This window comes from Tasmannia lanceolata, unplaced genomic scaffold, assembly GCF_043159265.1.
Source record: "Tasmannia lanceolata isolate RefF3 unplaced genomic scaffold, GAP_Taslan_0.1 ptg000003l, whole genome shotgun sequence".
Taxonomy (NCBI): Eukaryota; Viridiplantae; Streptophyta; class Magnoliopsida; order Canellales; family Winteraceae; genus Tasmannia; species Tasmannia lanceolata.
In genome coordinates, this window is record NW_027518680.1 from 4,250,670 (window position 1) to 4,264,645 (window position 13,976).

Consider the following 13,976-nt stretch of genomic DNA (forward strand, 5'->3'; position numbering starts at 1 on the left):
TCTCCGTCCATGCATGTGTGCCATCAACTAGTGAATAAACTGTAATCACTGCTTGCTGTGGATTTTCTTTGGCCAAATGTTCTCATTCATTAACCATGCAAAGGATGACACTGATATTAGTTGTTCATCCTATATTTTTCCCTGCAAAATGTTACTAGCCAAATATATGGGTGGCTTCCTATTTGATCAGTTCATATTACTCATCCATTGGGCCCCAACATGCAAGTGCTATAGCTATAGTGCTAGGTCCTCCAATTGGACGATCCTAACCGTTGGATTTGTTACTCTTGTAAGAGGCCGGTTAGAACATAAGAAGCAACAGTCCAGACTGAGGGTAGAAATCTCGAGTCTCACCATTGATGGATCCGAACTGGTCATCTGATAGTCCTTGATTTGGATCTCCCCTGGCCCAAAAATCACTACAAACAGTCCCACGAACATGTATTTTTAGTTGTTAAATGTGAAGCGTGGCTATTTACAGCTTTTGACATCCATGTTTAACAACAACAAACCGTTCTCTCTATTTGAAATTGGTGAATTTGCTTAGCTAATAATCATGTCTTATGTGGATCACCGGCCGAAATGAGCCACATGGACAACTATTTAACAGAAAGAAAATGATTCATGGCATATGTAACAACCGTTCATGATACATATTGTGAAGACAGCATGCCGCACAGTTAAAACTTAAAACCCACAGTAAAAGATAGTCTAAAAATACAGAATTAGCCAAGTGAGTTGTTGAACTAGTGTATGAAGTGGCAGTGCCAAACGAAAGATCAGTGGCATTGAAGGCTTCAATACCTGTGAAAGATTGATTTGATTACAGGAAACAAGATTCCCCTATCCTCTTAACCACGTATTTCTGTATGAAGAATTATCACGGAGAGATGCGTTGTGAGCCTTATATTCCATCAGATAGCTGTGGGGAAGCTTTAGTTGCCGCTTAATTGCATCTCTCAGAGCCATGACAGCCTGGTTGGGAGCAAATGATATGATTGATTAGACGCAATTGCCATACTTATTAGAGCAGATTTAGTTATGCAGAAAATATGAGATTGTGATGAATTCTCTACGTACATACCTGGTGGTCAGATGCATTACGGTTCCAAACACTCAAAATGTCCTCATTAAAACGAATGCTTAGCACTGCTCCACATATGTTGTCTCCATAATCAAGTTGATCACCAACTAATGCTAGAACCTATCCACAGACATCAATCAAACTCAAATAAACATGGACGTTACGGTTTTCTTGTAATGATTTGGTGATGAGCAGTCATTCAAGAAAAGGAAAAAAAAAACATCATATAGCCCAAAAAATGAAAAAGCGTAATAACATAGCAATGATGGCATAAAATCAACATTCAAAGCCCACAGAAGATTACGTAGATAGGAGAATCCAATCACAATATCATCCATGAATTCAAGAGAATATTCCTAGATGAAACTACATCCAGATTGGCCTAGGGTATGCTTCAAAAAAAATCTTAGCCTGCCATGGTTTAAAAAATCAAATATCATTATCATATCGATCCTATCAGCTGATAAGTATCCATATCATCGGATACGACCAAAACATGCATGAGATTCTGTTTGGGAGGTAAAATCCCTATTTATTCTCATTCTCATTGGATAAATTACTTCCAACACATCAAACATGATTTATTCATTGAATATGCTTATTTTTTATTTTTTATTTTAAAAAAAGATTGAGTGTTTTTTAATGGCAGGTAGAGATTTATTCAAAATAGGGGGAAACCTCTGCAGACTGAGATGGTCGGAACACATGCCAAAATAAAAATAAATAAAACAAAAGCAAAACTGAACTAAGGCGAGACAATCAGCTTCGCTATTAGCCGGCTGCCACACATGCTGAAACTACACTAGATGACCCTCCACGCATCCAAGATTGTTCTAGCGCATCAACTAATCTCCAAGGCGTTTATGCTTTAGCAATCTTATCGATCCGAACTTTGATATTGGTGCTTAGTTATTGTATCCTAGCCCAAGCAGCTATGATCTCAGACTTAGTTACTTGACTATGCCAACACAACATTTCCATTAGAATCTGAAATAATGGCCCCAAACACCAGCCTTGTGGATCTCTACGTTGTTCAACGAAGAGACCCGACTGCTCCCATCAAAATCTAATTTAATCCAGCCATCATGGGTAGCAACCAGAGTCTTGGTTTTTTGGGGGACATGAGTAATCCTCACACATTGTTATCCAGACACTAGTAATCAGTCATAGAATAGCCAGCAAAGACGGAAGTTTTTTATGCTCTTTCAGACCCCTCAACTATTATTTTATCTATAATTTACCCTGTACTACCATTTATGTCTTCAAAAAATCGATCATTTCTTACTATCCATATGAACCATAATGTTGATGACAAGAGGATGATCCAAAGACATTTAGATCTTTTGATAGCTAGGGGACCATTCATCCACCACTTCCAGGCTCAGTTAATGTTGGGCAATCATCATTGAAACATTGAATATATAAAGAAGTTGGTAAAATAATAACACATTTGAAAGGACCATGGGCAATTGCTAAGAACGTGAATTGGATTTTTCATAAATGGCATGGATCTGAACACAGATTTTCCTTTTTGATAATTGGTCTCCGATTAGAATGATCCAATTCATAGCAGATCACATCGTATAAAAGCAATGGCTCCAGGGGAGGAAGGAGAATTAAAGATGTTGGGGAAAGACCTGCCCAAGGTTGGGAGGAGATACCATATGCGGATTGATAGTTGAGAAATGATCGAGCAGTCATCAAAGACCATGAATGGCCATAGTATGGCTACAACATAAGAAAGCGAGTCACCTAAAGGAATAACACCTGCTTATTGTACTGTTCCATCCTCAATTCACAATCTACTCAATGCTAAATCAAACTTCGAGAAGTTATTAAGCTACAGCTTCTCATTCACATGTCCACCAGCGTATATAGAGACAGAATTATTCAGTTCACCTAGCCATAAACAAGGACTCCAACTCCATCCTGAAACATCAAGTCTAAACTCTAAACCTTAAAACCCCATTGCTTATATTTCTCAACCCCAATTTCCTGAACCCATTTTTTCTCGATCTACTTTAGGTACCACATTCTTGTCACCTTCAACAAGCTCAAATAACCATCAACTTCTCATCAACCTACACACCCACCCACGCACCCACCCTCCCACCTCCCCCAAAATAAGATTAGTCTGTTTCTGCAGTCCACTCTTCATATTCATCATTGCTTTTGAGTCGGGATATAGGCGATTGAGGCAATGAGTAATGAGAATCGAGAAGTGAACAGAAGGGATACACAATTTAATCTATTTTCTCCATTTCATCCAAAAACCCATCTTCTCAGGAGTCCGCATTAACATTGGCAAACAGTCTAGCATAAGATTTTCGAAGTCTAGTTTGATGATCATTCCACAGCTCTGTCATGCCGTTAGAGTCAATGATCTCATTTGCAATAATGCTATCAAGGATTTGTCTTTCTTCCACAAAGCCATTTTGCTCCGGCGTCACATGCTTAGACAAGACGTTTTTATCCTCATTGATAGGAATTTGGATATGATTTTTTTGAAAAGCGACAGGTTTATATATATATTAATATATGAAATCGAAAATTACAGAAGATAGGGACCAGCGGTCCCCAGCATATTTACAGTCGTCAGATTTTATATATGATATACTCCACCGACCATGCTTATAGGCTTAAACTCTTTAATGACTTCCAAATTTCTTACCTTAGGGAGTAGGGCAATGAAAGACGCATTAAACCCACTATTGGATTCATGAAAATAATTTGTGTTTTTAAATGGTAAGGAATTGTATCAATATAATCCACTACCTGAATAATGACAAGTTCAATTATTTTCGAGAGCTCTTGGAAAAAACTCATTGAGAATCATAAGGACCCAGTTTTATCTTTACCTAGGCTAAAGATGGCCTTTCGAATTTCCTTTTTTGAAAACTTAGCATCCAACAAGTTCATTTTGCATTGGGTCAAGCTCATTTTGCATTGGGGCATATCTCCATAGATCCAAGGCCTGGAGCTCCCACTTGTTTGATAGACTGATGAAAACTGCTGAAAGATAGCTTCCTCAAGACCATTATTTGCTTCCAAAGATTGATTGACTGTTAACTCTCGAGTTGCGGATTAATTTCATCCTTCCCTCAAAAGCGGAGGTATGGTGAGGATAACTTGTGGTTTGGCCACCTGCCAAGAGCCATAACTACTGTTTCAAAACTCCCTGCATCAATCAACTTGGCAAGGCTGCATTTTGTCTGTCAAGTCAGTTAAAACTCCTTTTGACTTTTCCATTTCAAAAAAAACTCCTTTACTTTCAAATTATGGCAGCATCAACGGTGTGCTTGGCCACGTCGCATCGATCCAACTAGGATTTGATTTGGTCATGTTTTTTGGCCTGCATTTGCATTTTGAAACACTAGCCATATCGCCATGGAACATCGACGGCAGCAACCCCTCTTATTGAACATTGATTCTAATCCATTCATATTTTTTGATGTGTGGGTGGGTTTTTCTACCAAGTTTCTCAATTTCTCCCATAATTTAGGCCTTCTTAAAGCGTAAGTCCCTAAAAAAATCTTTGTTCTACTTCTTAGCACACTTTTTTTTTTTGAAAATGTTCTTAGGACACATTTTTGCAATTAAAAAGACTCGTTATGGGCATTTCTCTAATTCTTTCGCTCCAAATCACCCAGAGTACCACGCAAAGAGTTACCGACCAAAGAATGCCATCTTTCCAAGGCCAGGTGCTCCATTGATCAAACTAGGAACACGGAAGAGTTACGGAACCACTTAAGCTCAGTGATGGCTACTAGGAACACAGAAGAGTTATGGCACCACTCAAGCACCACACTCCATACCAAGTTAGTCACCTTACAATGGATGAAAATGTTAGTTGGTTTTGCCCTCTCATTTACATCATATGAACATATTCTCTATCTAAAAGATTGTTTCCTTACAAAAGTCTGAAGTGTTAATCTTCCTAAAAGCCATTGTCTAGCAAAATACTTGGGCCCATTGATAAAGAGGAGTACTATATAGCTTTGTAGTAGGAGATGAAGAGCCATCTTGCAAAACAAGAAATCAAGTTGCAAAAGAAAAAAATGAAACGGAAACTGCTCTTGATCATCAAGAGACCAAGTGCGCCTATTGGCCTAAAAAAATTTGACATGTAGTTGCAAAGTTCCTCTAACAAAGGAGTAATTCCACATAACACCCAATCTCATCCCTGAAATTTATCCTAAAAGCAATATCTATCCTTTAGTGGACTAGAGCTTACATTATTTTACTAATAATTACTTGAAAGGCATTGTTAGTGATGGATAGTCTCCAAGGTGCTTGCACGCTCTACGCTATTACATATATACATGTTGGACACGAGATCAAAATGATAGAAGGCCTACTTAGGGACAATATGGCCCATGGTGAAGTAAGAAAAAAAGGCACTCAAATCATACAAAGCCCCACTCTCTCCATAAAGAGAGTATTTTCCTAATTGTTTTTTTTTTTTAAAGGTTAGTATTTTCCTAATTGTTATGAGAAAGCTATGGTCAAATGTACAAGAACGTGGTCTGCCTCATGGTAGAATGAATCAAATCCAAATCTGATTTACCCCATCATAACAATCTAGTGACAACACTACAATAAGAAGTAGCATCTAACAAAACCAAAGCAGAAAGTACAGTAGACTCCAATACAACACAATCCACAAAATAGAAGGCAGATATTCCCTCACCAAGTCCTCCCAAAAGCGACCTGAAATGGCCTTTTTGAATCGTATAATCCACTTCCCTCCATTGCAATTTGCAGAATCCTGATCAAATGAAAAGTTTGTTTTTGAGTCAACAATACGTCAAAGCAACCCCTTCTGCCTAGAAATGTAGTATATTTTTTAATCTCTCTTGTGTTCATCATTGCACATGGATAACAGCATTATGATAGAAAAGCACATTCAAATAGCATTCTCATGCTACAAAATGCTTACCTCCCACAGAGGTCGAATTCCCTCCTTGAAAAGATGCAAATCTGTTGGACTTGGCAAGGTAGAAGAACGGGCCAGATGGCAATAGCAGACCCAAAAACTTTCAGCCTACAGTATAAGCTTATCACATTCAAAAACATGCCTTGCCAAAATTGCTAACTTAGCCAAATCCGCATACTACCCAAAAAGAAAAGCATTTTCGAATAAAAAGCGCACACTTATAATTTCCTTATGAACTTGTTCTCTTTCAAAAGAAATCATACCGTACTAAACTCCACAATTTTCCTTATATTGTCCTCGTACGACGTTTGTGATCGAACTCCAGGTGTTCGACGAGTGTACCAAAAGACAAACTTGTGCTGAAAATTTTTTAAGCAGGTTAAGAAGAATTAGCAAGATGAATGAACCTACAACATCATAGACAATTGCCTTTAAATTTATGCAAACAGAATAACACGTGGACCAATTATGCTACTAGTTCCTTGCAAATGTCAACAAAGAATCAGTTAAATAGCACCAATGACGGGAGGATTTCAACATCAGATGAACAAATATTTGAAAGTAGAATGTATTCAGAGGAGTTAATTCTCCGTGTTTAAAGTAAGTCTTCCCTTAGTTGGCAGGGTACTTGTTAAGTTTATATTTATATACACAGACATCCCCATAACTGGGGTAGAAAAATAGCAGTACACAACTTCATACGAAGTAGAGAGAACCCACATAGCAGGATTCTTTTGGAGGCCAGATGAAAGCAGGTGCCATGGATGGTAAGGCATCTTCCAACTTCCAACTGAAGCCTCTTTCTGTGTCTAGATCCAAAGCAAAGGGAGACAGGTATTCTCTCATTTCAACCATTCGCAATTGACAGATGAACATGAAGGCTTAAACGCTGTTTATTTTTGTTCATTTGTTTGTTTTCTATTAAAAAAGGCAAAAAAAACTTGGCTTCAGAGATGCTTTGCTACATCCCCAGATACAAAAATCAATGAAACTGATTCACTGGAACGTCTGTTAGATTTTCGGAGGATCGTTGATTCATCCAAAATTATTATTTTTTTCAAAATCAGAGATCTGATCCGTTATTTCCGTAAACAAAAGCATAGGAATTTTTCTTTCCAATGCACAAACAAGCGATTTAGATCAACATTACTGAAAATCAGTCCACGAATTTCATCGCATGACAAAACCTTAAGAAATCACATACTTACAAACGATTCATCGAAAGAACAAAAAAAAAAAAAAAAAGGTTCCATGAAACCTAGATTAGTCTAGAGCAACAAAAAACGGAATCATCAAAAAGGAAAAAAAAAAATCGAGAAGAAGAGACCTTGAGAGGATGCAAACCGGCTTTGAGCTCACGAGCTTGGCGCTCTCGCTCTTCTGCTTCTCTCTCAGCAGCATCAACGACATTTGGAGGATTCGAACCCTTGATCTCCACCTCCTCTGTAATCTCCATAGAAACCCTAGAAAAAATCCCCCCCCTCTCTCTCTCTCTCTCTCTCTGTAGAGAAAAAAGGGAGATTTTATAAGATGGAAGGGAAAACTGAGCTGAAGAAAGAGTTCCCAGTCGTGAACGAAAAGATTTTGTACCCGGGCTCATGGAATGATCCTAACCGTACATGTGGCGGTGGGATAATTTGACCGACGATATATGTTAAGTATTTCTGACTTATGGGTTAGGACCGTTCGATGGATGTGAGTTTTTAGGATGTAGAATCTCTACAATGGGTCCCACGGAATCAACGGCCAATTCTGAATGTTATTGTCGAGGCCAATGCTAACGATGAATTTTTTGGTGTCCCATGGAAACATGTAGGTGAAATAGGTAGGGTTGATACTGTGGAACTTTATTAATCTTAGGGCGCTGATATTTCCCCCCGGCCCCGCTATTTCCCCCCTGACAGCTGGCTAACGTTTTCCCACCATTTGACCTCTCTCTCTCTCTCTACACACACACAACAGGAACAGTTGGTGGGCCCAACAGAAACCGTTGGTGGAATGGTGGGCCCATCTTTGAACAACGTAGGCCCCACCCATACCACACCATAGGATAATCCAAACCGTCCATTTGATGGGCTATAAACGTAAATAGGTTGCGTCCCAAAATATTATTTCCATAGGCTGATCCTAGCCCTCCGATCTAAATAGAAACTACATCTTATGCAACCTCTATAGATTGTAGGGTTGTGATCATCCTACGGAGATGATTTTTGGGGCACAACCTATTTACATTGTGGCCCATCAAATGGACGGCTCGGATCATCCTATGGTCTGGCCAGTACACTTCATTTTCAAAAATATGGGTGGGGCCTAAATTGGTACGAACCACACCATAGGATGATCCAAACCATGGACGGCTTGGATCATCCTATGTTGTGAACGGTACGCTTCAATTTGAAAAATATCGGTGGGACCTACAATTGGGCCTTAATGTTAGTGTACGACCAGCTCCATAGGATTATCCAAACCATGGATGGCTTGGATCATCCTATGTTGCGAACGGGCCTTAATGTTACTGTACGACCACTGGATGATCCAAACCATTCATTTGATGGGCCAACCCTTCTGGGGGCACAACCCATTTACGTTATGGCCCATCAAATGGACGGCTCGGATCATCCTATGGTCTGGACGGTACACTTCATTTTCAAAAATATAGGTGGGGCCTTAATTGGGCCTTAATGTTACGGTACGAACCACACCATAGGATGATCCAAACCATGGACGACTTGGATCATCCTATGTTGTGGATCGTAGGCCTCAATGTTACTGTACTACCAACTCCATAGGATTATCCAAACCATGGACGGCTTGGATCGTCCTATGTTGTGGACGGGCCTTAATGTTACTTTACGACCAACTCCATAGAATGATCCAAACCAGTCATTTGATGGGCCACAATGTAAATAGGTTGTGCCCCAAAAATCATTTCCGTAGGATGATCACAACCTTACAATCTATAGAGGTTGCATAAGATGTAGTTTCTATCTAGATCGGAGGGCTAGGATCAACCTGGGGGAGTGGGATATCAGCGCCCTAATCTTACCCCTTTACAAAAAAAAAAAGTGAAAGGCTAATTTCAAGCCACATATTAGTCAAAGGTGCTTTGCATAAGATCTAGTTGCTTGGGCACTGGATTGGAGACGACATGAGTTTTGAATTGAAATTTCAAAACGAGGACAGCTTCATATATCGGTTTATAAATACACCTTCTTTTTATAACGTCATTATGACACTATGCAGTGTTGCATTTTTTTGGGGGGAAATGATATCTGCACCAAGTGTCTCAATAAACATGCGCTCCACTTGTTTGTCGTGTAGTATTTAAAGGGTTTAAAGAGCTTTTTGAGATATCCTCTGAAATCCCTTTAAATACTACACTACAAACAAGTAGAGCGCTTGTTTATCGAAACACCTTAGCGCAGATATGTGGGAGAATATTTAGTGGTCACATCAGCTTTTTCTTGGTGATATCAGCAAAATCTTGTCTTGAAAATGATGGTCTCTCTTTCTCTCTCTACCCTCTCTCTCCACTCATCATAATATCTTTCTCTAATTAATGCTCGTCCCCTCTTTTGTCTCCTACCTTTACCCACATAAATCCCAGGAAAAAAAAAAAACCCGGCAACCAAACGGAGCATAAAAGGGGCGTTCCTTGTAAACAAAGGGGCCCATTTATCACCTCCCATATATCAAATATCAGGCTCTTATGATTGATCTCCTTGTTATTTTCCAGCTAATATCCCTCCAAAAACGCGGTCAGCCTGTCACCCACATTATTTTCCTCTCTTAATCAAGTAATTTATTTTAATTTGCCGACACCGTTGTAAAGTCCGATCACGGGACCACAAGCTTGTCCGCAAAATAGGCTTTTCGATTTTAAAAGTTCAAAATATAGGTGATAGATGGGATGTCATTGTGCATTTGAGCTTTATACGTACAATTTATCATACCTTATACGTGCCGATCATATTAATCATGTCCCAAGATACTTTTTATTTATTTCCGGCAATTACCGAGATTAACGGTTTTTGCATTATATTTGTACCACTAAATATTAACTATGTTGAGTTATTTCATTGCCCGAAACATTATGTAATCTCATCGACTCATTGTAGTGGTGGGAACCCAATCATGTGTCCAGATACAAGGCGGAATGTTAAACTGAAGGGCGCCCTTGCAGATACAAGGCGGTCCCCATTGGACCATTGCACCAAAGTGCATTTATATTTTATAATGGCACATAAAATTATAAACTTTTTTTTGGTAGGGTGGCAATACAAAGCCTTAGCATTGAGCTCGAGGCTTAATCCCAAGAAAAATAATAAATGCATTTTGGTGAGATTGCCCGATGCAGCCCCATTATAGCAGGTTTTTTTTTTTTTTTTTCATTCAGAGACACCCTTCAGTTTAGCATTTCCTCATATATTTTATATGGGATTTACTAGGAAATCTTGCGAAAAGCTATTTCACAGCTCACTTTTGTAGGAGAGAACAGCCACATCAGATGAATTAAATGAATAAGACATAATCTTTTTTCTTTTCTTTTCTTTTTTTTTTTTGGGGCGTGGTGGGGGGGGGGGGGGGGGGGGGGGGTTGGTAAGCTGGGATCAAACCCTGTGACCTCAAAGTTGAGAAACAAGGTGGCTGTTCTCATTTGCAAAAGTGAGCGGCAAAATGACTTTTCATGAAATTACCTAGCAAATCCCTTTTTATATACACATACATTTTCACATTTATACAGTATGATATAAAATGTCCTACTTAGAGCACTAGGTAACTTCTGTTAGTGGACTTCCACCTAACTTTGAAATTCTACCACCATGCAGAAATAAAAATACCCATTTTCATTCTTTCTTGCACTCAATCAAAAACCAGCCTTCTTTTTTTACTATTCTTCTCCCTTTCATGCACACATGAGCTTCTCTCAACGTTAGCTATAAAATCAGCCCAAACCCATATGCAAAACCAAGCAGAATTCTCTTTGCATCATGAAATTCTCAAGCATAATGGTTCCAGCATCAGCTGCTTTGGTGCTTCTTCTACTGCTTATTCCAACATATGAAGCTGCAATTCAATGCAGTGATGTTCTGAAAGACTTAACTCCCTGCTTAAACTATTTGATTAATGGCAATGGCAAGCCATCACAGGCATGTTGCGGTGGGGTTAGTAAGCTAGCGGCCTCGGCATCGACATCTGCTGATAGGAAGGCTGTCTGCACTTGCATCAAGTCGGCCGCACAACAAATGCATCCAAACAGTGGAGCTGCTCAGGCTCTTCCAGGGAGCTGCCGCATTAGCTTGCCCTTCGCGGTTTCTCCCAATGTGGATTGTTCCAAGTATGTATCTCTCACCCTCCCCCATATATATATACACTCTTAGCTTGAGGGTTAGTGAACATATATATATATATATATATATATATATATATATATATATATATATATATATATATATATATATATATATATATATATATATGTGTCACTGTAGAGTATCGGTTTTTTGGGGGAGTTTGGGGCACCTATGGCTACTACGAATTTATTTTTTTTTCATGATAAACTAGTGTCTCCAAGTGTTAGAGAGGGGTAGAGCGGGTGAAGTGGCTAAGAATCAGGAAACTAGTGTCTCCAAGTGGTGAGTAGTAGCTAAGGAACCAAAAAACTATACTAAAAAAGGAAGACTTTTTACTTATTTTTAGCCACTTCTCACCCTCATCTTCTCACTCTCATCTCGGCTGCCATATATGGCCTTAGAGTGCTTAATATAGCAGCCGTTTGGATGTATGAAAAAAAAGAATTTTCCAGCACTTGGTAAACTTATTTTCCATGGATTTTTTTTCCAAAATAAAAAATTTCCCCTGTTTTCAAGGAAAATTACAAACCTACTGCACCCTGGAATTTTTTCCCTAGATCCAAACACCCCCCATAATGTGTAATATCAAGTGGAATTGCTTACACCTATTTTCCCCAGTCAGCAGCAGGACAACAGGCCAATCAGGAGGAGACGGTTGGTAAGTTTGCTTACACCTAGGAGCCAAATGATGAGTCAAAACCTTCCCAGGATATGGTAAATATGTTGAAAAATGTGGTTATAAAATATAAATTTGAGATGCCCAAGCAAAAGTTGCATGGCATGTATTTGGTGGAGTTGATATGACGAGTCAACTGAGTCAATAGCTTGAAAGATGATTTTCACTGAGTTGGTTTGCTAATCATATTTTCCCCTGCTTAAAAACTCCTCGAGTTCTGCATCGCCTTGCCTGAATCTACGGCGTTTAGACCTAGGGAATCAATCTAAAAATACCTTAATTCACCAGAGTTTATGAAAAATTGACCACAACAATCATTGACTCGCTCAGGTTAGCTCAGTTTTTCGAGTTTTCGTCTAGTATTTTCAAATAAAAGGCTATGATCAAATACGTTTGTACTCCAAGAGCATGTGGCAATTCTACTCACAATTTTGGTGTCTAAACATAGCAAGGACAATTCATGTATTTTCACCTTTGATCAACCCTATTGGCTTTTGTTGTTTGCAGGATTACCTGAATGAAGGCTGAAACGATTGAAGATGCAAGCTGCTGCTCCTCCATGTCCCATGTCAAGTTTGGATTAAGCTAGATATGTCTCTACATATCATATAATTTATATCTATGTAATAAATGAAGTAGCTAAGATCTGTCTCTACATCTCATATGATAAGTATCCATGTAATAAATAAACTACTTTGTGTTACCTTTTGGCTTTTAGAGATGAGTATGAGCAGCTTTAGCCTGATATCTGGTAAGAATAGCTTCTAAACTGCATGTTAGCACAATTTAGCACGGTGAGTGATAAATCAAACCCCATTTATCTTAAATCGACCCCCTTTGTGTCTTTCTCTCTCTAACCCAGAGGAGAGAGAAAGAGACATAGGGGGTCGATTAATCACTGCCCTTTAGCACTACTTAATTTGGCTGTGTCATGTAATCCATGGTATTGCTATTTTCCTCGTGGTTGCACCATGTACCATATGGGCTTGCGGAGGATTTTTTGTTTTTTGTTTTTTTTGAATTATTGGGATTGTGGAGGATTGTTAATTCATAGTTAAGACTTCTATTTATTTTCTGATTAGTCAGTAACTCCAAGTTCACTACAACTTTGCTCCTTTTGAAGATGAGAATGAAAGTACATCAAGTTTACTAGCACAGAACTTGAAAAAAATCAGTATATAATACTGACAACAGTAGGCAATTATAACTGGAAAATCACAATAATGTTGCCAATAGGTAGTTCTAGTATATACTTTAATACTAAGTTCTTAGCTTACGGATATTCTCATTAAGTTATAGGATCCAATGGTTTGAACCATGCCGCACAATTATTAGGTATGACTAGAAATTAAGAATAGAGAGTAATATTTGATCACAAATGCACATGCCCTTTGAACCTATCCTACAAAAGGTGTACTCCTCGGAGCTTTCTTCATTGAAAGAATTGCAGAACCATGTATGTGTTTGTGTTTGTTTCTTCGCAGAACCACATTAAACCTACTCCTTAAGCCCTGGAAGGAAAAATGAGAAACCCAAGTCAAGAAAGTTTAATAAAAGGTGACAGCCAACTAACACTCATCAAATAGGCTCATGAAAGTGCAAGAATATCAGGATCACAATAGAAAGGGCATGGCCAATCGCAGTTTCTTTTCTAAATGATTGTCTAGCCTACAGTGCTTTCTAGCCCATCCCTTTCTTGTGAAAGGGATGGGCTAATTAATTTGCTAAGCATCAATTTTGTGAAATCATCCAAAGCCTGAAAGTGGCGTAAGATGGAAATCCAAAGGGTTTAGAAGCCAGGTTCTTCTAAATAGGACTTGCTTCAACTCTAGGATTGATAATCAAAACACAGAGAACTTGTTGATTCACAGTTCTATCTCCACAGATTCACCATTCATTCTAAACGGATCCATGTTCAGTAGATTC

The 13,976-nt window shown here is 38.8% G+C and overlaps 3 protein-coding genes across 5 annotated transcripts in view; 1 reads left to right on the forward strand and 2 right to left on the reverse strand.

Annotated features, from left to right (window-relative positions):
- Nucleotides 1-602: 602 nt before the first annotated feature.
- On the reverse strand, nt 603-7,567 carry NCBP (Putative cap-binding protein). The gene is made up of 6 exons (XM_077357237.1): nt 7,348-7,567; nt 6,284-6,379; nt 6,024-6,128; nt 5,775-5,852; nt 1,085-1,204; nt 603-975 (listed from the first exon to the last, which is right to left on the reverse strand). The coding sequence occupies exons 1-6, from the start codon at nt 7,474-7,476 to the stop codon at nt 844-846; spliced, it is 660 nt and encodes a 219-aa protein (XP_077213352.1). The 5' UTR covers nt 7,477-7,567; the 3' UTR covers nt 603-843.
- Nucleotides 7,568-10,974: 3,407 nt separating this feature from the next.
- LOC143848353 (non-specific lipid-transfer protein 8-like) lies at nt 10,975-12,795 on the forward strand. The gene is made up of 2 exons (XM_077357281.1): nt 10,975-11,358; nt 12,558-12,795. Exons 1-2 carry the CDS (start codon nt 11,012-11,014, stop codon nt 12,565-12,567), a joined length of 357 nt encoding a protein of 118 aa, XP_077213396.1. The 5' UTR covers nt 10,975-11,011; the 3' UTR covers nt 12,568-12,795.
- Nucleotides 12,796-13,211: 416 nt separating this feature from the next.
- Nucleotides 13,212-13,976, reverse strand: part of LOC143848329 (elongation factor P (EF-P) family protein) — a 28,140-nt gene continuing 27,375 nt past the window's right edge. For all 3 annotated transcript variants that reach the window (XM_077357263.1, XM_077357248.1, XM_077357256.1), the window contains one exon: nt 13,212-13,561. In XM_077357263.1, coding sequence (XP_077213378.1) covers nt 13,555-13,561 — 7 coding nt within the window. In that variant the 3' untranslated portion in view covers nt 13,212-13,554. The remainder of the gene's footprint in view (nt 13,562-13,976) is intronic.

What these genes read in the sequence shown, in the direction of transcription:
- LOC143848353 (XM_077357281.1), top strand. Translation starts at nt 11,012, where the DNA reads ATGAAATTCTCAAGCATAATGGTTCCAGCATCAGCTGCTTTGGTGCTT.
- NCBP (XM_077357237.1), bottom strand. Translation starts at nt 7,476, where the DNA reads ATGGAGATTACAGAGGAGGTGGAGATCAAGGGTTCGAATCCTCCAAAT. An exon ending in GAATTCGACCTCTGTGGGAG is followed by an intron (nt 5,853 to 6,023) that starts GTAAGCATTTTG and finishes TCATTTGATCAG; the next exon opens with GATTCTGCAAATTGCAATGG. An exon ending in GTAATGCATCTGACCACCAG is followed by an intron (nt 976 to 1,084) that starts GTATGTACGTAG and finishes GCTCCCAACCAG; the next exon opens with GCTGTCATGGCTCTGAGAGA.